The sequence below is a fragment of the Lagopus leucura genome, unplaced genomic scaffold (assembly GCF_019238085.1).
Source record: "Lagopus leucura isolate 7727_CA_CO unplaced genomic scaffold, USGS_WTPT01 Super-Scaffold_100157, whole genome shotgun sequence".
NCBI lineage: Eukaryota > Metazoa > Chordata > Aves > Galliformes > Phasianidae > Lagopus > Lagopus leucura.
The window spans coordinates 7,477,008-7,503,234 of NW_024962334.1; the positions used below are offsets into that span (position 1 = coordinate 7,477,008).

Here is a 26,227-nt window from a genome sequence, read left to right on the forward strand (position 1 = left end):
ACTCTTAATTTTCATGTTGATATCAGGTCATGTTGCTGATTAATCACAAACATGTGGAAACTTGAACATGATTGCTGATGGACTTCCACCTGCCCCACCTTTGCCAATCAGGTGGCAACAAAAGCTTTGGATATAGCTTGACTTAACAAAGAAACATGGCATATTTCTCAAAATATCCTGCTGCCTGCCCAAAGAATTTGTGGTTCTTATGCTTCAGTTAATTTTTGTTCTTTGTTAATGTTAGATCAACTTACCTGTTTTTGGTTTTTTTTTTTGCTTGTTTGCTTCTAGGAATGTCATCCATCACACTACCAAAAGCCTTGCTAAGTCAAGAGACATCATCTTTTTTTTTTTTTCTTTTTCTCTCCCCTAGCTGTTTAGGCCAGTGTTACTTTGAAAGAATGAAACTAGATATATCTGTCCTTGGCAAATCTAGTTTGTTGTGTTTCTTTTTTTAATCACATCATGACATGAATCATGCTGTAGCTTTTCTGGTACCTTTCCTAAGCTTGGAGTCAAATTGGCATGTTATTTTCTATAATATTCTTTCCTGCTATTCCCTTTCTTTTTTTGTAAGGAAGATATCATCTCGAGCCACATATATGTAATACAGAAGAATGGTTCTGACAGTAACATAGCTGTTAGTGCTTAAAGCAAACTCAAGTTATTTCTGCAGTGGTAATCAGGATAAAGGTATATTGAAAAGGGAAAGCAAGCACAGTATGATACTCTACTGTATTGGCCTTTTTGAGGTATGTTGGTTTTTTTTAATAGTAATTTACTTTATCTACTTTGATTTTTAACCATCTCTGATCAGCTTGCTTCTCTGCTTGAAACACAGGCAAAATACACAAAACCAAATTAACAATTAATGTATTTTAGTGTGGTTTACATATTCACCAAATACGTGTGTGCTTTGTTCTAAGAAGTGAGTTAATTGAGCACTTTGGAAGCAGTTTCATCAGATTGACAAAGAAATCAAATATATAGTGGAGGGAGGAAAATCTGCATTTTGCTGTCTGTTGAATATGTTGCTTAGACTCTATCCTGGCATACAAATTTTAAGCTTTTGCTTTTCAAACAGAGATTTGCAGTTTGGCATTTGTGAGGAAATAAAACTAACTACCATTTCTGAAGCATTATCATATTGCTTTTTTTTAATCTGTTCATTTGCATGTATTTCCGATTCCAGTATGATCACAGGTGATTGAAATAAATGTGTTCATGTGAGGGTTCCTGTTTTTTCTTTGTTATTGAAAGCAATGTTTTCTACATTCTCTTTTCCTGTTGGGGTAGTTCTTACCAGGTTAACACTGAACATGAAAACAAACCCAAGCAACAAAGGTGTTGCTGGAGAGGCTCTTTGCTTGGCTAACCACAGTTTTGGTTTTACACACTTTCTCAGATTTGTACTCTGGAACAGCAGCACCACTTCTATTAGAGGAATCACAAACCTATGTGCAAAAAGTAAATGCATGGAGAAAGAGTTTTCCTGTTCTCTCAAATCCTTATCTAGGCTGTATCAATCTCTGATTTTAATGTCTGCCTCTGCTACAGCTGCCACTTAGCGCTGGGCTAAGAGACAACTCGGGGTTGTTCTGCATGGGCTGTAAGCTACAACAGTGCTTGTAATAGTTGGTAGGTAACAAATATCTTTATTACTCTGCAATCAAGAGATTGTTTGTTTTTTTTTCTTCCGTCTTCTGGGAGAGATTCTGTGATGAGGTGGCAGTTTCCTACGTTCTGGAAGTAGGAGAGAAGTGTGGCAAACGTTGATCTGCTTGTTTGGCAGTTTTATTACTGCATTGAAATAGGGCTCTATTATTTTCCTAATGTCAGATTATCTCCTCTCTTTATAGGTATGTACCATGGAACTACCATGAAACCCAGATGGGCGTGTATGATTTTTCTGGTGACAGAGATCTGGAGCATTTCCTGCAGCTTGCTAGTGAAACTGGCTTGCTGGTGATCCTAAGAGCTGGACCTTACATCTGTGCAGAATGGGACATGGTACAGCCTTTTGTAACAGTTACTTTGTTTGTAGGGTAAATATAATGCAAGGATTTCTGTCTTAGAGTAGAAAAGGGTACTTGATGTATCCTCAAAAAGACTTCTGGTTCACTGTATTTAAAACAACGTATTCTGACTGACTTTCTACAGTGCAAACTTAAGTAATAGTTGTTTTGCTTATATAAAAATAAATCTGCAAGTTCAGTATATGTTTTGATAATAGACTAACTTCCTCTTATTTCCTGAAAGTGGTCACTGAAATGGTTCCAATTCTTTTCCCAGGGTGGTCTTCCAGCATGGCTGTTGGAGAAGGAATCTATTGTTCTGAGATCTTCTGATTCAGGTAAGGGCATCAGAAATGTCTGGCAAAAATATTCTTCAGCAACAAGGTGGCTTACTGTTTGAGGTTATTTCCAGGTAATTCATATTGACATATTTCTGTTAAAAACTATGCACTCAATAAATATGTATAGCAAACAAGGAGGGATCGAAAATCATGTACCTTCTGTCATTTCAGGAATTACAGGCTGGGTCCTTAAGGTGGATGCATGCCCTAGAATTTGTGGGTTTTTTTGTTTGTTTGTTTGTTTTGCTTGTTTATTTTATTTTCAGAAGTTGATTTTTCTAAGAAAATGACTGAAATAATTAAAAAAAAAAAAGTCACAGTGGAACCACCCTGTCTCTTTGCTCCAGAAACCTTTTGTTAAGAACTTCTTAAACAACCATCAGTTGCAGTTAAATTTAAAAACTGTTACAAGTTACAAAGCTGTTGACAAGTTTCATCAAACTGGTACCAAGTAAAAAATTTATTGTCATCGTTAAAGAAATGGCAAGTACCTCTCAGCTTTGACTTTTTTTCTCTTGATTTTACAACTGGCCACTCATTGTGGGAATTCTTCCTAGCTGATCGGTGTGCTTGAAATTCTGGAGCTAAATGCAGCACTCTTAATGTCCTGGACAGGATTTATAGACATGAGGTGAGACAGGATATCGGAGAGAGGATCTGGGGACAAAGATGTAGATCCATATCGTACCTGACTTTAGTTCTGCTCGTTGTGAGAGAAGCTATCTATTTAAAAAAAAAAAAAAAAAATAGTACAGATGGAAACACTTGTTGAAATGCATTAGGACAACTTGTGTGAGACACATTGAAGCCTCTGGTGTTCTTCAAAGTTCATCAGTATTTCGTGTTTTATTATTTAGTAAACTGTAGTGGAAGCTGACTTTTTTGAATGAGTGTAAGGACACATCAGTTCATTAAGTGGCGTTCTGATATACTTTACTATTTAGAAATTTATATTTATTTACATCTATCTGTTTTACATGGTAAAAACTACACATACAGTAAAACAAAGAAACAAACAAAAAAGACAGAGAAAAGCGGAGCAGTTGTGAACCATTTACACTTTATGTATTACAGATTACCTGACAGCAGTGGAGAAATGGATGGGGGTCCTCTTGCCAAAGATGAAGCCTCACCTCTATCAAAATGGAGGTCCAATCATCATGGTACAGGTAACTTTCAGAAAAACAAATTAATGCAAGCAGCGTGGATGCTTATATTGTTCTTGTGGATGCTCCATAAGTGTTGGCTAGTAAGGTACAAAAAAGTTTCTTAACAGTTTAAGGTAGCTGGAAGATTCATTGGAGTCTCTTATTCTAAAGAACTGAAGGTACTGTCTGCAAAATTCAGAGTGCTCCATCACAGTTGTTCCCAAAACTATGGAAAACAATAGTGCAAGCTTATGGAGCTTTTTTAGATCTGAGGTTTATGCCAATTCTCACATCAAGCCAACTTACATTATGGTTACCTAAACTCTTCTAATGGGAGGATTTGCTGCAGATAGGAGCAAGAGCAGTATGAAATAAGCCTCAAACTTTTATCCAGAAGAGCTTCAAAATTTAGACTTTTTTGTTTTGATCACCTGATTTGAGCTGTAAATGTTTCAGGGTACAGTGCTGTGCATTGTTGGTATGTATTTTCTCTTAAATTACTAAATATGTAGGAGTGCTTGTTCAATTTTCTTAGTATTTGACTGTAGCAAAAGCTTTGAGCTGCTTATTTTAATCTCCTTGCAGTGATTGCTGCAGCATGAGATACCGGTGAGGAGTGCCTATAAGTGTTCCCTTCTGTTATTCTTCATTTCTGGAATTTTAAATGGTATTTTCAGCATTTCTTTCAAAGGAAGAAGAGACTTGCATTTAAACTTCCATTTTTTGGCGTTAGATGCAACCTGGAATTCGCTACTTACTGCTCTGGTGACTTGTTTTTGCCGTGCAGGTGGAGAATGAGTATGGAAGCTACTTTGCTTGTGACTATGACTATCTGCGTTCCCTTCTGAAGATCTTTCGCCAGCATCTTGGGGATGAGGTGGTGCTGTTCACAACTGATGGTGCAAGCCAGTTTCATTTGAAATGTGGAGCTCTTCAGGGTCTTTATGCGACAGTAGACTTTGCCCCAGGTTGGAGACAGCTGTTTGTTACCAAAATTAAAGTAAAATGTGCACACTGCCACAGTTTGCTGTGACACAGGTCTGAAGAATGATCAAGCAACCACAGTGTGTTTGGAAAGTGTCCATTTGATGGAAGAGGGAAGTTGAGGCTGTGAACACTCATATTCTGCACAGACTTGGCAAAATAGGCTTAAAGCACAAGAAACAAATTCAAAGATGGATCTTTCCAGTTTATTTTGTATTTGTGACTTTTTATGTATGTTATTCTCTTTATAGTCAAACATACACTCCTAGTAGAAATTCATTTTTTATAAATGGATTGAAATCAAGAACTCCTTCACGTGTATCTTTCATGATGAGAAAGCTGCTCATGAGTAGTTATTTCTGTTGCCTGTGTTTTAAGCCACTAGGATTGCTCAGAAGTGAAACTCCTTTTTACAAACTGACAGGAAGACTGTTCTTCCCCATCCTCTTGCTACCACAATCCCAGGCCGATATGTTCCAATGACTGTGTAGTAATTCTGACACATCTCAGGGTTTTTGGAGCCAAGATGTCATTCCTGAGAACAGCTGGGTTTTCAGAGGATGTACCTCAAAAACAGACATGTGCATGCATGCATACATGCATGAATTCATGTGTGCATTTTAAATAAGTTCTGCAACTTAAGCACTGCAATGAAGCATGTTCATTCCTACATTCTCCAAAGTTTCTTGTTTATGTTTTTACTAGATGTTGGAAAGGAGGTATGGCACTTTTTCAGTTCTTTTTTTTTTTTTTACTGGAATAAGTTGAGGATATTTCAACTCAATCTTCTTTTAATAGGTGGAAACGTCACAGCAGCGTTCTTAGCTCAAAGGAGCAGTGAACCTACAGGCCCTTTGGTATGTCTTTTAATTTACATTGTTATATCATTCCCAATCTTAGTGGTTAACAACAGAGGAGTTGACAACAGTTTCTCAGGAATGTTTACAGAGATGTCATTTCTAAGTCAGTCAGAAAAGCTGAACAGAGGAGCTTCTGTGTGTTTGTCAAATCCACATTAAGTGTTCTGCAGATATTCTTTTGGTCCCAGGAGATACCAATTTTCAGTATTTTTCCTTATAAAGACAAATGTTTACATAGCAGCGGAAACAGTATGATTAGATGCATTAGTCATGAATGTGGGTGGGTGGAAGTTAAAGGCAACATTAAAAGGGCAGATTAAATGTTGCTTCCTGTTTTCAGCTACTCTAGAGCTTCTACACAACCTATAATGGGATGTGAGATTACTGGAAGCCATTTTGACAAAAGAGAAGACCCTTTAAGGGAACTGCTTCTGTGCTGTAAAATCATTTGGGATGCTACTTGAGTGTTTGGAAGATTTATTTTTCATTGCATCTAATATAATCTACAAACTCTGCAGAGAATGTATTTGTTCCATCATTTATTTTTATGCCAACTATCTGAAACATTAAGTTTGGCAGGTTCTAAGGAAATCTGTGTTCTTTAGTACTTAAGCAATGATTTTCAAAGTGCATGTACAAAATTGTTGAAAAGACAGTTTAGTCTCTTTGAGTCACCTACTAAAAAAGACTGATTTAAATGTATACTCTGCTGTATTTATAAAGCTTAAAAATAGTTAAAATGGTTCAAGGTACCTTTTTTCATTCTCTCTTTCAGCTAGTAACCCAAGTCGTGTTGCATTCTGTTCTTGCACCCTCTTCATATTTTTCTCTTCCTCCTTTCAGGTTAATTCTGAGTTTTATACTGGATGGCTGGATCACTGGGGGCACCGTCACGTTGTTGTACCCTCACAAACTATAGCTAAAACACTTAATGAAATCCTGGCACGTGGTGCTAATGTTAACCTGTAAGTGTGCCTTCAGTGAAGGGTAATTTGGGGTGATTTTTCTTTTTTTCCCCCATTTCTTCAAAACCTGATTAAAGTGATGGCTTTTTTTGTTTTGATTTGTTTTAGGTACATGTTTATAGGTGGAACTAACTTTGCCTACTGGAATGGTAAGAAATTATTTAAATTAATCTTATTATAGAGTAGAGCTGCTAATGTGTTAAACAGAATCATAGAATGCCTGGGTTGAAAACATCCACTATGATCATCTAGTTTCAACCCCCCTGCTATGTGCAGGGTCACCATCCACCAGACCAGGCTGCCCAGAGCCACATCCAGCCTGGCCTTGAATGCCCTCAGGGATGGGGCATCCACAACCTCCTTGGGCAACCTGTTCCAGTGCCTCACCGCCCTCTGTGTGAAAACTTCCTCATAATATTTAACCTAACCCCCAGTGTCTCAGTTTAAAACCATTCCCCTTTGTCTTACTGCTATCAACCCCATGTAAACAGCCATTTCCCCTCCTGTTTATACGCTCCCTTCAAGTACTGGAAGGCCACAATGAGGTCTTCCTGAAGCCTTCTCTTCTCCAAGCTAAACAAGCACAGTTTCCTCAACCTTTTTTCACAGGAGAGGTACTCCAGCCCTCTGATCATCTTAGTAGCCCTTCTCTGGACCCGCTCCAAGAGCTCCACATCCTTCTTATGCTAGACACAGTACTCCAGAGGGAGCCTCACAAGAGCTGAGTAGAGGGGGACAATCACCTCCCTCTCCCTGCTGGCCACCTCTTTTTTTAATGTAGCCCAGGATATAGTTGGCCTTCTGGGCTGCAATTGCACGCTGCTGGCTCATGTCTACCAGGAGCCCGAGTCCTTCTCCACAGGGCTGCTCTCAGTGAGCTCTTCCCCTAGTTTGTATAAATACCTGGGATTGCCCTGGCCCAAGTGCAACATCTTGCATTTGGCCTTGTTGAACCTCATTTGGTTCATATGGACCCGCTTCTAGTGACATGTTCTGTAAAAATGTAAGCTGTGCCTGCCTTCACATGGCAAAAGATGATTGCATTTGCAGTTCTCTGGCTATTGCCAGCATTTTCTGCTAAACACATGGTATTTCACCTTTGCAAAGGGTACTTTTGCTTTACTCAATGCTGTGAAGCAATTGAAACATGAATAAATTTGCTTCTCTTCAGGATATTTCTAAAGACATTATCACAGCAATGTGAGCTCAGAAGGATGTTGTTCTCCATAAGGAATATATTCTCAGTGCTGAATCCCAAACACCAAAGTCTACATTGAATCTAAAGTAAAAAGTACACAGACGGGCTGTGTTTGGAGAGAAATTCTGAAAGTTGATCCCCTTGGGAGAGAAAAACACAACTCTTTCACCATTTTTATTAATTGTTTCTTCCTGACTTCTTTTTAGGTGCTAATATGCCTTATATGTCACAACCCACTAGTTATGACTATGATGCTCCACTAAGTGAAGCAGGGGATCTGACTGAAAAATATTTTGCCTTGAGGGAGGTCATTGGTATGGTGAGTATCCCTAGTACATGTTTAGAATGGTTCTTTGAGATATCCCAGGCCTGCATACTCTTGCTCTTGTGTTGATTACTGTTTTCTGCAGGAAAAAGCAGTGAGTTAGAACAAGGTCACTAGGCCAACCCAATCCCTTGTGAAAAAGGAGTTTCACCTCTCTATTTTCCTGCTGTTCCAAAGATTGTCTCCTTATTTTCAAAGGAGATACAGTTGCAGATGTGACACTGAGATGATGCACCTCTGCTTTTTTGCTGGGCTTGTTTTCTTTCAGTTTGAGATCAGTAAGCTGAATTGTCTCAGTGGATCCAGAGGGGTGCTGGCAGAAAGGGAGCAGAGGGACACGAGAAGTATTTCTCTGGGAGTAGAGATGGAAGACAGATGAATAGTTTTCCCTTGCTGTGTTGATCAGGCACTCAGTTGGCTCAAGCTGGTCACTTGATGTTGGCCTGATAGCACTGCAGCTCTATGCTTTGTCTGTCTGTCTCCTGTACTTCATGTTGTTCTTTTGGGTCTTGTAAGTAGGAGCATGATTACACAAGAGAATGCATCTTGCTTTAGAGATGCCACAAACTGTAGATCATGGATGGGACCTTTGCCTTTGCTATAAAAATGTTTTGAAGTGACTAGGATCTCTACAAACAGAAGCATGGAGTGAAATATGGAACCTGTATCTGGATTTTGAATAGACTTGCATTGGAGGCCATTCAGGAAAGGCTTAAAGACAAAGTCCCTGGGAATCCTGAAACTTGTACTCTCTTCTCTCCCTATTGCATGTCAAAGCATTCCTATTCATTAGGAGACACTTTTGGTTGACAGTAGGTCTCCTGAAGTTATATTATGTTCAGAGTAAAGCATGCCTTTATCTCCCCACCTGTAGAAGGCCTGGTGTGGAATGTTTTCTTTCATTTCTTCATTATTGCTCAGCTTTACACTGATGGGATAATTTTGATAGTCTTTTCAGTCCTTTGTATCTTAGGCTAGATACAGCTTTTTCTCAAGAGAAAGATACCCAAGCTTCTTGTTTTTGAGTTATTTTCTTCAAGGCAAGATCTCTATGAGAAATGTAAGTAGTGTTCCAGTGCTGTGAGGTAGTCTTGATCAAATCAGTGTAAGTTAAGATGTGTTAGGTCATCGTACAGCTTTTTTGGTGCAGTTTGTTTCTCTCTTCTATATCCATAGAATCTTGGTGAAGGCTTTCTGTCTCTGCTGTGCCTTCTCACCTTGAAATAATACGTTTACTCAGTGCAGGTTGGGCTGATGTTGATGAAAGAAAATGAAATTGACAATAACTAACAACTGCTTTCAAAACATTATTTGTGCTACAAGGCTAACCTATTTTCATCTTGATTCTTACACAGTTGGTTTCAGTTAATAAAAGTAATAAAGGGGAAGAGTTTCAGTCAAAAAATTCTTTCAGTTGCTGGCTGTATTTTTACCATTTGGGCTAAAATTTTCTACTCTCGTTTTCTTTTCTTGGCAAATATAGTTTTTGTTTGATTTTAGTGCAATGTTGTTGTCTTTTTTGTTTGTTTTTAAGACTGTTTTGATTATTTTCAAATACAAAGAGGAAGACACAAAACAGTTACAGTGATATCAATTAGTTTTAATTAGTTTTTAGTTGAGTTTGGCATAGAGATACTAGAAATTATACTGCTATTTGTTTAAAAAGCAATCAGACCAACTAAACAAACAATAGGGTGTCTTGGTGAGAGAAAGCTTTTGAGCATTAGTTTTATGCTGCATGTACCATGAAGGTTGTAGGCTGAGAAAGAAGGGGGGCTACAGTGTGTGGCAGAGTCTAGATTTACCTCTTTTCAAGAGTGTCCATCACTTCCACGTTTGTTTCTATATTGGCTTCCTGCTAATCTAAGTTTTTCTCCAGCCTCCTTTATTCTCAGTGAGCCACTAGGGATTAGAGGTTGCCCAGCAGCCTAGTAGCAGCTAACAAAGTTATTTTCCACTGTGTGAGGTTTTCACAAGTATTTATGAAAGAAACCTGCCCAGAAGTTAATGAGATGGTAATGCACGCTATAGCCACAGGAGGGCTCCAAGAACACTGTGATGCTGTGATTCTGTGACAGCTTCTTACTTTGCTTTTTCATTTTGGAGGGTTTTGCTTTTTTATTTTTTACATTGTTACCTCGAGTTCAGTATTTGCAAAAAAACCCCAACCCTATATTTACTGCAAGTGATCCAATCAGACTTTTTCTTTGTGAAGCCTCCCTCTGAAACTGGGTGCCAGTGTAATCCACTAGCACAGTGGGACTATCTATTTTCAACTTAAGCTCTACTTCCATAAGTTGTAAAATGAAAAGCAAGAATTCAGTTAAGACATGTTTGTATTTAAGTTTCATGTATTTTTTTCCCTCCTTCTCTTCCTAGTATAACCAGTTACCAGAAGGTCTTATCCCTCCAACAACATCCAAATTTGCCTATGGGAAGGTTCGCTTGCAGAAGGTAAACTGACATCTGTAATATGCTAAGTGTATCTTTCTGTAGTGCTGTTGGCTTCTTTTTTTTTGTTTTTTTTGTTTTTTTTTTTAAATATGTTTGAAAGTGTCATGACAGTCTCTACATATCATACAAAATAGGAGGAAAAACCTCAAAAGCAAATTTTCAGGAAGGGTAGGACAGAGCTTGGGAAATAGAAACCGTGTCCTTGCTGGAAAATGATAAATATGTGTTATCTCAATATAAAAAATGATTTTTACTACATGCCATTTGTGTATGAAGTTCTACTAAACTAGAAGTAATGCATTCCTAGCACAGTAGAGTCTTAGCTGTCTGAGAACTGCTGTATAAGTAGTGTAGCAGGAAAAATGCTAGCATAAGAAATATGTTTCTGTAGTTGGTGATGCCTCTGATGGTGAAGGAGTAGGTGGTATGTATGTATCTTTTAGGTAAATACTTTGAGTACTTGTAAAATGTAAAAATGGAACACTTGTAATGAATCAGAAAGTCTGGTCAGTATAGTTTCTTGCAAGAACTGTGAAAATCTGTAACTAATGAAAGAAGCTTCTTGCTGAAGGAAAAGCAAACGGAGCTCAACCTGACTGTATCTTCTTTGGTAACTGACATGTGACTGATCAGCACATGAGTAGCTGGCACCATCCATCCTCCATTTATAGCACCATCCTTCATGGTCAGAGACAGTTTTGTAAAATGTGGTTAATAACTTGTTTCCTGCACTGGGTGTAAAATATGGTCTAAGAGAGTAAAGAGACAAAGAGGTATGAACTTGTCTCTATTCAGTCTGCTGTTCCCAGTCAAATTGTTTGGAGGTGGAAGATTACTGTGATTGCTGTAGTAAGTACTGTAATTCATAACAGTTCAGTGTATATTTGGTATGCTTAATTTGGCAGCTGCTGTTCCAATCCACAGTTTATCTGATCTGTTACATGCTGCAGCTGAAGTGTTGGAAAATTTGGTGGCGATAAGGCTTTGCAGATGGTTTTTGAGTCATCCCACACAAGTGGTGGGCAGGAATCAGTTCTTTGTAAAAGTGACACAACTTTTGAATTTGTCACAGATTTATATCATTTTCAGCAATCTCTGTGTATCTTCAGACCTTTTAGGTCAGGGTTGCCATATGAGGTTTCACTGAATTGGTTACATTTGGTAGTGACTAATTTTATACTGTTATCTGTACACCCACCACTTCTGCTGGTGTACTGGGTTGCAGGCACTCAGAAACCTTGCAATCAGATTTTGCCTCTGCTCTTCATCATGATTTATGCCTTTCAGATAGGACAGTCTAGTTTCATGGGAATTATGAATTTTCTCTTTTCTGTCTCCAAGAAATGAAAGCTGCAAAGCATCAGGACCAGAATCCTGTCTTACAGATGCGTGGTCAGGGCAAATGACTAAACTGGCTCAAGTATCAAAGCTTTGACCTGACCATCACACTGGAAACCCTGTTCCTTTTCCCTTCTACCTCCAACACTTCCTGCTTGTTTGAGGAGGTGTGTTTTATTCTGAACCCAGCAGTTCTAGAAAGCAAGATGGCATTTCTAAGCTATCAGGTGTGAGGTTCCAGTCATTTTCTGTACATATATTGTCATCTGTACTGAAAGCCTCTAGAATTGTTTTCTGGTAAGAAAATTGTTTTTCCTCTGTAAACTCACTGTTTTACTTCAACTTCTGTTTACTCCTTTACTTAGTTAGAGTGCAACACAGAACAAGTCACAGATCACAGAAGGTTATACTGTTCCTGCCAAAGCTGTCCACTCCTATTGTAACAAGGTCCAATGCCCCTTGTCTAGAGAAACCTGAATGTATTTGGGTGACTTGTCAGATAGGAATTGTTGAAAATAATGTAACTTTGCTTTGGGTGATCCTTGGAGGTCCCTTTCTACTCAGGATATTTTATGATTCTATAGTGGTCTTCCCAGCTGTAGCAATTTGCAGTAACAGTTCTGGAACAGGTACTATGTGAAAACTTCACTGTGCAGTTGGGGTTCAGCAGTTAGTTGTTAGCTGAGCAGCAAATCCACTGCTATGAACCAACTGCTGCAACCTTTCTGCAGAAAGAAACAGGGAACAGGCACCAGAGTATTTTCAGTGGATGCATGGCGTACTTTACAGAGGCTCATGTAATTTAGAGACCAGGTTATCCTCTAATTTTCCCACAAGATGTTCTGGGACAATTCAATGCTTGATCAGCAGCTCATTACCTCTAGTTGAAGAGGAGAGGTCCTTGTGCTACTATTACTTCTTAGATGTTTGCACATAAGTTTCACTAGCTCAAAGTCATTTGGGAACTCAACCTAACTGTAAAGAAATAAAACAATAAAACATCCTCACCCATCCTTCTGCTGTTCCCTTATCAGACAGGTGTTCATTTTGAGCTACTGAATGATTTTAGAGTTATTCTGGAGGGAAAAGAAAGGGAGGATCTACTGAAAAATAGACCTAAGGATGCTGCCGCTGCTATGGAAGAGGACAGAAAAGCAATGAGGAAAGAGCTTGTTGCAGTGTTAGAAGAGAGAAGTGTATTGGTGGTAGGGAATGAGGACAGGCAAAAGTTCAAGCACTGGAATAGGCTCCCTAGGGAGCTGTTTGAGTCACCATCCCTGAATGTGTTAAAAATCTGTTTGGATGTGGTGCTCAGGGACATGATTGAGCAGAGGGTTGTTAGGGTAGTATGGTTAGGTTGTGGTTGGACTTGATCTTTAGGGTCTTTTCCAGCCTGAGCAATTCTATGATTCTAGGTGGAATAGTAATAGGTTGGCTCAAGAACTTAGAGCAAGAAGGCAGAGTTTAAGACTCAGAATGTGGGAAATGTTCTTTGCAGATGCAAATGAAGGCGTCTTCCCGTCCACAGTGTGTCTAGTGGCCTTGGAGGCTTGAAAACAGGTGGTAGTTTCTGGTCACCACTCAGGGGGCCCTGAGGAGTGCTTGGTCACAATGAAATGCCTGCCCCAGTATTGTGGCCTGCAGACTTGTAGATCTTGTAGTTGTGCTTGCTTCTTAGGCTGTGAAAAGCTTAAGTAATAGTTATGAATATGGTAACAGGCAATCTGAGAGGTTTGAGTCAGGGACAAAATGTGGGGTACAAATAGTTTCAGCAGACAGGATGCTGCCAGTAGGTGATACCACTCCTGTTGCAGCTGTGTTCTTTCTTTCATGTTTGATCTTTCACTTTGGTTTTGAAAATTTGCTCTGGAGGATCAAAAAGTGTTGCTGTTATTTGTTAGTCATCTGTTGGTTGTTTTTTTTTCTGTTTGTTTGTTTCTGCGCAGATTATTTTTAGAAATTCTTGACCAAGTTCAAAGTTGGTACTTTTTAAAATTTACTGTTTCTGTTATGATAGCAATTGTCTGCTAAGTAGTAGTCAGTAGGAACCTGCAGCAAAAGCAGATCTTGATTTTTGTTCTGTGCACATCACTTAAGAGTGATAAGTTTAATAAAAGATTGCAAAGAAATTAGTTTCTACCAACCTAGTGCATAGGTCAAACACATAACACACTCACATGTGGAACAGAAGCTGCCTTGATAGTGTAAGCTTAGAAGAAGATCAGACAGGCACATCTGTAGGCTAATTCTCAGTTTATGAAGGTCCAAAGCAGCACTCATTGCCTGTTAGTAGGCTATGCAAATGACTACATATGACCTAATACCACTTATGTCCATTCTTGGTTTTATTGTTAGTAGCCTAGGCTGCTAATGCTTGTAAATTTGTTCATTAATTCCATAATCTTTTAGTATCTATGCAGAGATGCTCATTCCTTGCTTCAAAGCTGTTGTACAAGATCCAGTGGTTCAATCTGCTGTGGCCTACTGGATTCTGCATTACAATTTGGGGAATTTTACTCTTTGAAAGCTGATTGTCATCTTAAGTGAAGTGCTTAAGGTGAAAATGTAGGAGAAAGCTACTTCCACGGGAAATTTGGAAGCCATCATTTGACAGACAGCCTTTTGCCTCGATAAAGGTGTTTAGGTGTGGACTACTGAGGAAGACCCAACCTTCAGGTAGTGAAGGTGTTGCCCTTTGTGTGCTTATGGTCTCCTCTTGCTCTCTTGTTCCTTGTTAGAGCTAAGTTCATTTAGATCTATGTCTACATACTGAAGAAATACTTGCGGATGCATAGATGATTCATGATTACTTCTGTCACGTATAGAAGGATTTTAAACCAAACAGTGTATATTGCTATGTATTTTATTATTTCAGCAGTTTTCTTTATTTATACTGTGCAAAAATTTAATATCTCCATTATTTCATTAGCCTAAGAAATTTGTATTGCTGTGAATGCACGTAGAGATAGTTTTTTCTTTATTGTAAATGCTTCTTTAATTTTTTTTTAACTGTTCTTTTTGTTGAGTATTTGAAAGCAAATCTGCATTTGGGAAGTATTGGAATGCCTTGTGTGTAGTTAATGTAACAGAGATGGTACTTCTAGTGAAACAGACTGAGATCTTACATGAATTGTATAAATGCTTTTGACTTTTTGAGCTTGTTAAGTATTAAGCATACTGGTACATATTGAGTAACATCACATTCATAGTTGGTTTTCAGATAGGATTGTGGATGAGCAGAAAACCTGTATAAGCACAAATTTATGTTGCAGATGGGAACAAAAGGCAATTTAATTGTACGCATGTACCTTCCTTATTCAGCAAGGTAGTTAAGCGCGTGACTAGCCTGTACTTTTTTGCTTATTAAAATGAGTCCACCTATTTATATGTGACACTAAGTTACAGCCTTACAGTTTCTAAAACCAAGGTACATTCAGGCTGAATTTTACTCCTTTTTCTGCTGTAGGTGGGCACTGTGGTGGAGGTTCTTGATAGGCTGTCACCTTCTGGACCGGTGAAAAGCACTTACCCATTAACCTTTGTTCAGCTCAAGCAGGTAAGGATTCCTCTGTTAGGCATTTTGCAGTTATTTTGCCAAGTTTATTTGAACATCACTCCGTTGTATGACTGCTCTTATGTCCAGTGTATTACACCTTATTTCAGCGCAGGAAGTAATAATGCTGGAAAGGATTTTTTGGATATGAGACCTTTCCGTATTTGACAGTCCTACTGTTTTGCACTCAAGATTTTCTCTTTTCATGAGTGTAGATATATGCTATATATATTTTTTTCCTCACCTGCTGTCCAAGTGAGAGCAGTGGATGAAACGTTGCTTTTTCATGAAGGTCAGGGACCCTGGAGTTGGGGAATGCAATCCATTTGACACTCTTTATGAGCCTTCTACCTATTTTTTTTGTCCTTTCCTTTTACCAAATGCTTGCTCAAGAGAAGAAGTGGTGAAGGAGAAATGTGTTACAACTCACTGCCCAGGGCATTCTCACTGACTGATAAGAAAAATACATAACTGTGTTTTGCTATAGCTTCTGCTGACTGCCACTCTCCCCTCTGTTATTTTTCTCTGTCTCTGCATCAATGTCCCCGTCAATTGTGGTGACTTCCATATCTTCCCCCACAGTGGAAGATCTTTCCCTTGCTGCCGAGTGACGATGTATTTCCATTAACACTATATGGCTCCCTTCTGTGCTGAATTTAACAGAGACTGGAACATGGGTGCTAATTGCCTGTCAGATGCATTTCAGCAGGTGCCTGGGATATTTTCTAAGGCATTAATCAAGTAAGGATTGAGAGTTCAAATTTTTCCTTTCCAAGACTCTAATAGAGAGGTGCTAGAGAAGCTTCACTAAGTAGTACATTGTTGTAGAATGTATTATCTAGTTGGTCTTTATTTCATCCTCTGTTCTTCCCACCTTTGAACTCTGTTTAGGAAAGCTTCTGAGTGGCCATTCAGTCGAGCTGCATAGTATTTTCCCACATTTTCTTTTCATTTTTCTGGGCACCCTGTTACAAATGTAAGATAAATGTCATAATAATAGTGAACTGGAAATGTTTACTCTCCCTTCTTCCTGCCATCTTCTAATCGAAATCTTGAAGATAAATGGTTTTGTGGCTGCTGACAATACACCTTTTTTACTGGTTTTAATTTGTGTTTCACTTTGTGATGAGAAAAAAGATCAAATGACTATGACTTTGTTTGTTTACTGCTGGAGAACTTAGTGAAAAATATTCTAAAATGTTCCTGATAGTTTGTAAAATAGGTAATGCTGACCTGATGAATGTGTTGGTTGACAAAGTGCTCTTTGTTATATTAAGTCAGTTATGAAAAGATTTTTCATCTATTGTTAATTGATCATAATGAAGAAATCATACTGTTAGTCATTAATGGTTTGGTTTTATTGGGGAACTAGATTTGTAGCCAAGACTTTTATCTTTTACAGTTATGTAAATTTACGATGAACAATTCAAAATGGAAACTGGAATTTACACACATTGCTTAAAAGTCAAAGTGAACTCTAATCTGAAGCTGGTATCTCTGGTAAATACTTTCTGAAGCAAATGAAAGTTTTGTTTCAGTGAGAGTATATTTTACTGCATGACCACAATTGAAGTTAGAGAATAGTGTAGCTGATTAATCTGGGGATTTTTTTCTTTCCTTTTCTTTTCTTAGTATTTTGGATTTGTACTGTACAGAACGAAGCTTCCAAAAAACTGCACAGAGCCAACACAACTGAGTTCACCTTTAAATGGAGTCCACGATCGTGCCTATGTCTCTGTGGATGGGGTAAGCGTTGTTTGCTGGTCTCCATTACCATTATGAGTGGCCTTCATGAAAGATATGAACACAATCTGCTTTTTATCTCCTTTCTTCAGCTTACCAAAACAACTTTATCAAATAATATCATTTAATAAGATGAAGAAAGTATACAGTTGATTTGTAGTAAACATTCGTAGTAATGTTTCAGAAATTACAAAATGTTATTTCAGTTTTTGAGGTACTTGAATGTTGATACACATTCATGACATCAGTGAAAAATAAGTATTAAAAATTACTTCTTACTTGAAGTTTTTTGGTATGCATACATACATACACACAGGTACATATACACAGACTTACATTTGATGGCTGGCTGCAGTGTGTTCACTGATGTTGCCATGTCAAGCTCTTCTTTCCTGATGTGAGAATGGGAATAAGTAAAGCTAAATATTGATGTAAGCTTAACTGGGATGTGAATCATCTCTTAATCTCTGACACTTACAACATTTTTTCAGTTACTGGATTAATGTTTTGGGAGTGCAACAAAAGCCACTAGAATTTGAAAATTGATTTAGTTGAATTAAACTTCTGAAAGAGATGACTTCAGTTGGATGAATGTGACCAGTGCGACTTGTACATCTATTTGATGTACTGAAATGTGAATATTGACATACCAGGTTTGTGGGTGTGTGTGCTGGTGTGTGAAAGGAGGAAAGGAAAAGATAAATATATATATTTTAACATTCATTTGCTTTTTACCTTCATCCCTTTCTTTTATTCATGTAAATTTAAGAAAGAGATGGTAGATCTTTTTTGTTTAATTATTTTTGTTTTCTTCTTTTTGGTGTAATTCATATAGGTTCAGCAAGGAGTCCTTGAAAGAGACAAGTCACTAATGATAAATATAACTGGAAATGCTGGAGCAAATCTGGACATCTTAGTAGAGAATATGGGCCGGGTCAACTTTGGAAGATTCAATAACGACTTCAAGGTAGGGAGAAATTTTAAGATGTGCAAAACTGTTTAGATAAACTCAAAAGTAAGTTGGAAATCTGTCTAGTATTGATCATGCTTAGCAGCTTGTGAATCCTGAGGTTGTATTTCTGTGTGTATTTACGTGTGTACACACATACCTTTGTGTATCTTTTTGTGTCCCATTTCATTTGTCAGTAGTGTACTCCTGCAACATTTTCAGCGCAGTGATGTGAGGCTGTCTTGCAAGTACTTCACCATGCCACGTTGCCAGTTCAGGTTTGTACTGATGTTATAGAAGTAATCTTCAGAAAGCTTCCAAACACTCTCAAAGCCGTGCTATACTTTGGAGCTGTCACCTCCTGCCATTAGCAGCAATACCACAAAAGAAACACTGAGAAAGGCAGGGGACAAAAAGGAATGTTATCTGGTTTTAGACTTAAGGGGGTTCCCAGTGCTGAGTGACATTTTCCAGTGAAAGGAAGAGAAGTGTTAAAAAGGCCAGTCTGATGTGTTTCTGCAGTGTTCACAGCATGCTATTTTATTTTCTTTTTCAGTTTTTGATGTTAGTAGATTACGAATAGTATCAGGGTAATGACAGAAAACTTTACAGTTAAGTTGAGAATTGCAGGCCCCAAAAAGCACGAATCTATTGTAAATTGCCATTAGACTTGGCCTAAATTGATTTGGCAGTGTTCTTTCAGAATGTTGGTGTACAGATTAATAACTGTCTGGTGACTGTGGTTCCCTCTGGTACTGCAGGTGACACCAATTGGTGGAAGCCCATGTTTCCTCTCAGTCTAAATTCTGTCTGCGAGCAGAACTGAGACTTGTCCAAAGTGTATCTTGGTTAGATTGGATGCAACAGCAGGAGAAAGACAAACGTCATGGGAATGAAGACACATGCAAAACTGTACCATTGAGTTAAAGGCACATATGCTGTGAGAAAGTAGGAAGAGTGTATAAATCTTACCTTACTTTGTTGATGAGATTCCAAACTCGGATTGAGTTTGGGCTTGTTACAAAATCCAGTTGAATAGTAAAACATAGATTGGGAAGAGTCTTGTGAGATCACCAGCAGGCAGAATCACCTATTCTCACACTTGTGTTTTGCTGCCGTGAAGAGGATGGGCATCTTTACCTTGATAAAGAAGTATCTGTTGTTTATGGTTAAGCAGCACAGAAGGTTTGATTTAAAGGTGACTAGTTGACTGGTTATCTTATCAAGTGTGTTGTGATGTGAATTTCTAGGTCTATCTCCAGTTATTCTAAGGCTGTAGTCAAGGCAAAGCAACTTAGATTTCAGGATGTATAAAAGTCTCTGAATTAAATTATCAGTATCTGAGTGTTTTCTGTGCTTGTGACATGCAATTTCAGAGTGAAGAAATAGTGCTTAATTGTACTGTCATTTCAAGGCTCCTTACTCTTCTTCTGAGTGCCAAGAGAGTAGCTAGTTCCCCCGTGTTCTGCTTTCATCTAGAGGCAGCAGAAATGTTGTCTTGATTTATTTAGTAACAGACCAGGTGATAAGGAAATTTATGTACTCCTTGCTAATCTGCAGTAATATAATCAAGTGTTAGAAACTGGAGTAGGAAGGTGCTCAGTGCTGCTGTGGTTAAGCTGAAATTCACACTTATACCAGGGTTTCAGCTTTCCAGAGATGAAGTGAAAGCGAATATAGTAGATGTCCACTGTGGGAATAAACCTCTAAAAGCACAATCCTTTCACACAGAAGGAGGAGACGTTGTCCACGTAGCTTTGGAAAATGTGTGTTGCTTATTCCCATAGATTCCTTTGCAAAGAATACCTTAAGGCAGATACTCATTGTGTTGATTTTTGAAAATGGGGGATAATTTTGCCTTTTTAGATATTCTATGGCTTCAAAAATAACATTAGGGGAAGAGGTTTCTATCTTGTTAAGCCTTGGACTTTCAAGACAATAGGGTAGCTTTTCTGAATTTTGTTCAGTTGCTTTTTCTCAGTTTTTTGAGTTTGAAGTGGAACCTGGCATCTATCTTTTGGGAAAGAATCTTAAGCAGATACTGGTTTTAAAACATCCTGCTGGTTGAGGCCTTGTTGTTAAAGGAAACGTAGGAAGAAAGAGTGGAGTTTCTGAGTTTGTTTGTTTGTTTGTTATTCACACTCACTGCCATTTACATCTTTATTTTACTTGGAAAATTCATGTCCCTATCTGATCTCTTGCTTGTGCATTGTTATGCTGACCAAAGAAAGAGTGCCTTTAGGCACCTCAACTCATTTGAAAACCACACCATTCTTAACACCTAGAAGTAGATGAGAGACAGGTGAGAAAGTTTTGACTAAAACTTTGTTGCATTACTCCAAGTGATTGCCAGATAAAGTCTGGGTTGTAGAGAAGAGTTCTGCCACTTAACTCTGTGCAGATACTTTATTTTCAGGTAAGAAAAGGAAGTTCCTGTTCTGCTTATACTGATCACTAGGCTTGTGATGTCAGTGCAGTGTGTATTAGACATCAGAACAGACACGCTATATATTGTCAGCCCTCCATGACAACAAAATATGTGCTTTTACTCGTGGCTTTATTCATAAAACTTTTTGTTCCTCTTCATCTTGCAGTGCTTGCAACAGAAATTCAGTTGTACTGAAAAGCAACTTCTATACAGGGTCTGTTCAGGAGATTATATGGATGTAGCAGAATTGGCTTAAAATTAATTCCTCATTTGGCAGTGAAACTCAGCTTTAGAGATCATTAATGTAACACAACTAAGAAGTGTGTTCACATTCCTTTCACTCCTCTTAAATTGTGACTTTGCCTTGCCTTTTGCATTCATTCTGTGACTACCCTGGTGTGCTTCAAGAGTGCACAGAGTTCCATGGAAACGAAAACAGGTTCTATGTGGGCTTGAAGCTGACTGTAAACGTAAAGTATTTCACTGAATCGGGGTCACAAAGCATGTGCATTGATTTTGTGATACTGTATGCTCACTGTAAAAGGCTTGTAGGAAGTAAATACTGCTTTCTCTGCCATTGTGCGGGTTAATATCTTGAGTTAGTGACTCAATGTTACCAAATCTTTAGATGCTATCTCAAAACTTAAGCTACATGACCCCTTTTCTGCTTTTTATTAAGTCCTGTGCTATTGAATCATGTTCATATTGAAGAAAAGTAGATATTTTCAGTTAATGGGGAAAAAAAAAAATTGAAAAAGAGACCTGGGCATCAGAGAAAGCTCAAAACTTTGTAAAAGGAACAGCACTTTCACAGAGAATAAATTAAATCCTTTATTCTTAAGTAGAACTTACAACTTGTTGAAGCCCAGATATTTGTCTTTCCATCTTTGACTCAGAAAAGTTTTTATTCCTTGTTTATAGTTGCATCTGGATAACTTCAGTAACATGAAGCTAATTATGTTGTCTTTGATTTTTTTTTTTTTTTTTTTCTTTTTTTCTCCTCCTAGGGTCTAGTTTCAAATTTAACTCTTGGTCAAGATATTCTTGTTGAATGGGAAATGTATCCCCTAAATATAGACGGAGCAGTGAACCATTTCATTCATGGCTACCCTGGCCACCCGAAGAGATCTGATAGCAATCCACAGAGTTACGAAGCACCTGCCTTCTACACTGGTACACTTTCAATTCCTGGAGGGATTCCAGACTTGCCTCAAGACACCTATGTTAAATTTCCTGCCTGGACAAAGGTACAATTTTTGCTGTTAAAACTTGAAGTCTACTCAGGCAGCTACTAAAACTTCTATGGAAGGTCGAAGTCCACCTTTCTGTGGCTTGGTAGGAGTACGTTATAGTGAGATATGTCAAATATATTTGAATGAGTAGGAAGTGGATTCCTTGGTTCAAGTGAATCTGTAAGTAAACCACTAAGAGGAGGGAAACATACTCAAAAGGTACATAGTAACATAGTGTAGAGAGAATTGGGCACTGCTGGTAGAGTGTCTGTCAGTATGGATCCAGACAGGCAGTAAAACTGTCTTCTGGTGCTTACCTGTGGCTGGACTGAATGGGTCAGCAAGTAATGCCACAAGAAGCTTGTGAGCAGGTGTCCATTAATAGGAACTTCTGACAGGGTTGGAGTATAGCTAGCTATACTATATATACTATATATATACTATATATATATATACTATATATATACTATATATACTATATATATATACTATATATATACTATATATAGCTATATTGTATAGCTAGAACAGAAAAGAGTATGTTTTCAGGGTGCCATGTTTGAGACAGTGTGCAAAATGGGTGAAGACCATTCATGTTGCTGATGGGAGACGTGGAGGGCAAGAATGTGTGGACTGAAACATCACTCCCTTTGGAGGCCTCAGGAATTAACTCCAGACATCAGAGTGATGAAGTTAGGTAGCAAAGTTATTCCTTTCTGAAACAGTTTACTTATAGCTATTAAAGCAGAGTAGGAGAAGTTGCTGGTGATCTCTGTACAGCATTTTAGTGGTTAACGAACTTTCCAGTATGCAGAAGACTGATTCACTGCAGGCTTTTTGTGCTGCCTGCAGTGAGCTTGGATGAGGAAGTCTCACAGTCCCTGTTTCTGTACATGTACACATCTTGCACAATCACAGAAGAAAATAAAAATAGTTATCTGCACAGGAGCTGGAATCTGGAACTTTTGCAGTAAATTCTGTGACGTAATCACAGAATCACAAGCCATCTTCCTATCTTTGAAAAGGCAAATGTGTCCAGGAATTCTTAGGTGTTAGTGGCAATCTTTTCATCTGATCTACTGAACATAAACTTCTGCTTTATGTAGTTGGTATACCCTCTGAAGAGGTCAAAGAGAAGAGATGCCAGACAAAATGTAAATATGGTTATTGGATGGATCCTTCAAGCTTTGTATGGATTAGACTAAAATTTTAAATAAGGTACCCAGGTGTAATAAGATTGAGGTGAAAGGTTGAGTTTGGGGGGAAGAAAGACAGAATCTTGGACTTGCAGATAACTCTACAATGAGCAAACGCCTATTAAGGCTTAAGGCTGTAAGAGATTAAATTCCACTCAAGTCCTGCTGGAGGTCTTAATTCCTTGAATGGCATTGCATAAATTGCTGATGGCAAGGTATGGAGAGGAACTCCTAATAGGATCAAAAAAACAAAGTGTTTGTACTTCAAAATCCACACAAACAGTGCTTGTTAAGAAAACATGCAGTTCTTAGTAGTATCCTACCTTTGCATATTAAGACAAGGAATATGACATACTGGATAACCCAGAAGGATGTAGCATTAACAATCATGACCTTGTTGTAGCTCACTCGCCTTTGGTGTTTTTTAAAACCTTTCTCTTAACAAAACTTCCTCAATTCTCACTTCAGGAAGCATGGTGTTCCTAATGGGGCATGTTACTGGATATATGGTTAGATTTGTCAGATTATTATTAGATTTTTGATCTGAATAAAAAAAGAGGATTTGCAGTCATGACTGTTCTTCATTTCTGTGGTATCATGGGTTGTAATTGGTGACCCTGATAGAGGAAATCTTGTTTCTGAAGATAGACATCCACTCCTTGCCTCTGCTGTTCTTGTTTTAAATGTCAGTTTGGAAATGAGAAACAAAGTTCGTGGTTTTACTGGAAAAACAAGATTAAGATCAGAAACCAAGACCTGTATGAGCACACCTGCTGCATAGAACTCCAATGCAGCTGATTCCTATGCTAAACTCCTGCTTCCAAAAGAGGGTTACAGTCACCCTGTCTATTAGTTAGACTACTGTGTAGTAAGTGCATTTGCAAATTCATTTTGTGCGTTGGTGCGTAGCTTGTGTTAATGTCACATTTTATCATGAAACTAGTGTAGAAGTAAAGTAATAAGCTTGATTTAAAAAGCTTCCCTTATCCTAAAGGACAAGATTAAAATACATCAAAAGCAAGCAATGAACGAAGATCAACTTGATTTAAATATGAAAAAAAGTTTGAGGTCAAAATTTATTAACCTCTTGGCATGTGGTAATGGATACAGAGATAAAATAATTGGTCAGCATTGACAAATATACCAGCTCCTTGAAAATGTACCTTGCAAGTTCCATAAAAGCTGTTTTAGTAAATAGAAAAAAGAAACCAGAAAAAAAAATGCCTCCAAAACACCTGGAACAGTAAGATTCAGTATTCTACATTAGTGCTTCTGTAATTTTTTTATTATCTGAATTTTAGCAATCCTAGATTCAGGTTATTTTGTAATTTTTATCAATGTACATCAGTGCCATGACTGCATTTCAGAAATCTGCATTCAGATTTCTGCAGTCTAAAGCAAAAAGGAAAACACAGATTAAATTATCTGTTCCCATCCTCTTCCTTGGCTGCTGAACCCTTTGTGAATTGTCTGACACATGATGAAAAGGACATTTAAGAAGAATAAAAGCAGATGGTTTGTCCAGATCAGCTTATATCTCTTCTATTGAACACTGCAATTCACCTCCAGAATCCATTTGCAGTTTTGCTGAACATTTAGCATCTCTTCAGTTTCAAAACATCTGGAAAAACCTGCATTTGTTTCACTGCAGTGTGTTCACTTTCTGGTGTATAAAAGACTGTTTTCATTTTTACATTATTTTCTTGTTTTCCTTTTTTTGTTTGGGATGTTTATGATGTTAGAACAGTATTCTAAACTGTTAGGGGTCGCTTCTATTATAAAAAGTAATTTGAAGAGTTTGTATGCTGAATTAACCACAATGTCATTGAATTTACATTAATGCTAGCAAAACCTAAAAAATTTTGTTTCAACCAGTGTAAAATACAGTACCTTTGTACTGTAATTTTATAATTTCCTTAGTTAACTAAACTATTAAAAGTATAATAAGCATTGGAATTTAACATGCCAGGGCAAGCTGTACATCTTATTTTGTAAAATCATGCAAAGGAAAGAAGTACAAAGATGATGTAGTATTATGTTTTGTGGACGACAACAGAAGAATTAGAATCTGATTTCTTTTTTTGCAAGTTTTCTCTCTCTTCAGCAATCAGCTTCAAACAAATACAGTTTTCAGGGCTTGCTTTGGTCTGAGGGTAGTTATAAAATTCGTTGTTAGAAATCTGTAACTAAGGACTCTCATATCTGGAAAGACCACAGTATCTGACCACTTCATTTTAAAACAGCAGCAAAGCATCAGGGAATTTAGATTCTTTTGGTTATTTCTAGCATTTTTTCAAATAGATTTTCTATCCTGGTGTTCTATCAAACTGACAGATCAAGAAAACTCACTTACAATGCGAAGCATGTTATGTTATAAAAAGTGTAGTCATTTGATCATTGTCAAACTATTAAAACTTCATCATGTTGTCTTTCTCTTTGAACAGGGGCAAATTTGGATCAACGGCTTTAATCTCGGTCGCTACTGGCCAGCCCGTGGCCCTCAGTTGACCCTTTTTGTTCCAAGGAATATACTTGTTTCATCGGTGCCAAACAACATAACAGTGTTGGAGCTGGAGCATTCTCCATGCAGCATCCAGCTGTGTGAGATAGAATTTGTAGATAAACCTATTATTAATGCAACCACACAGTACGAAATTGATGCACCCCCCCTGTTTGTTAGAGACATGTGGCTGAGCCATCTATAATGATTTGAGTGGTTCCTTACGTTCCCCCTACTTTGCTTCCCGTTTCCTTCCAACACAGTTCCCCTTTTTTAAGTCAATGTTAATCAGTACATTGTCTAGCTGAGGCAGCTTTTTAAATTCTTCAAAGACTCTTTTTTTTTTAAGCTGGTCAGAGTTAATTACACAAATTCTCTTGAAAAAGGAAAGTTGTAACTTCACAGTTTGCCTTGGACTGTGAAACTGAGCTTATCTAGAAGATAACTGTAGCATCAAAGTCTACTAAAAATGTGCTCCTGTAGGCTGTTCGCATTACAGAAACCCTTTTATGATTTTCTTTTTACTGTCTTTTGCAACTGGAGAGAAGCCTACAAAAGGGCTGTACAATCATACAAGCCTGCTGCTTGCTCACATGGCCTGGCAAGTCAGTGCTGCCAATGGACTAGATACTTGCAACTCATTTTTTTTTTTTTTTTTTTTTTCTCCAATTATCTATTTAGTATCAGAATCATTTTAGTCTATGCTGACAGCCAGCATTGAGTGGGCCTCTTTTTTTTTTTTTTTTTTTATCTCCATGCAAATTGGTTTGTTATGGGAGCAGTGAGAACCACTGTGGAAGAGAGCACTCGTGCAAGCTGATCCGTATAGCAGCAATGCAGACTGTGGAGAGAGACCTCGTATTGTGTTTCTGTCCCTTCTGTAAAGCTGATTGACTGCTTCCCTTCTGCTTTCTAAAGACTAATTAAGTTGACAAGTACTAGGACTTATGTGAAATTTAGGTTGTTTTGGTTGGACCCTAGTCTCTAACTTATCTGCA

At 37.9% G+C, this 26,227-nt stretch overlaps 1 protein-coding gene across 1 annotated transcript in view; it reads left to right on the forward strand.

Moving 5' to 3' along the window:
• The window catches only part of GLB1 (galactosidase beta 1), a 44,139-nt gene extending 18,161 nt beyond the window's left edge, over nucleotides 1-25,978 (forward strand). The window contains exons 3-16 of the mRNA XM_042888878.1: nucleotides 1,860-2,010; nucleotides 2,293-2,353; nucleotides 3,431-3,525; nucleotides 4,292-4,472; nucleotides 5,287-5,345; nucleotides 6,192-6,313; nucleotides 6,422-6,462; nucleotides 7,718-7,830; nucleotides 10,216-10,290; nucleotides 15,095-15,184; nucleotides 16,814-16,927; nucleotides 17,760-17,891; nucleotides 21,309-21,548; nucleotides 25,174-25,978. Coding sequence (XP_042744812.1) covers nucleotides 1,860-2,010; nucleotides 2,293-2,353; nucleotides 3,431-3,525; nucleotides 4,292-4,472; nucleotides 5,287-5,345; nucleotides 6,192-6,313; nucleotides 6,422-6,462; nucleotides 7,718-7,830; nucleotides 10,216-10,290; nucleotides 15,095-15,184; nucleotides 16,814-16,927; nucleotides 17,760-17,891; nucleotides 21,309-21,548; nucleotides 25,174-25,434 — 1,735 coding nt within the window. The 3' untranslated portion in view covers nucleotides 25,435-25,978. The remainder of the gene's footprint in view (nucleotides 1-1,859; nucleotides 2,011-2,292; nucleotides 2,354-3,430; nucleotides 3,526-4,291; nucleotides 4,473-5,286; nucleotides 5,346-6,191; nucleotides 6,314-6,421; nucleotides 6,463-7,717; nucleotides 7,831-10,215; nucleotides 10,291-15,094; nucleotides 15,185-16,813; nucleotides 16,928-17,759; nucleotides 17,892-21,308; nucleotides 21,549-25,173) is intronic.
• Nucleotides 25,979-26,227: the final 249 nt, after the last annotated feature.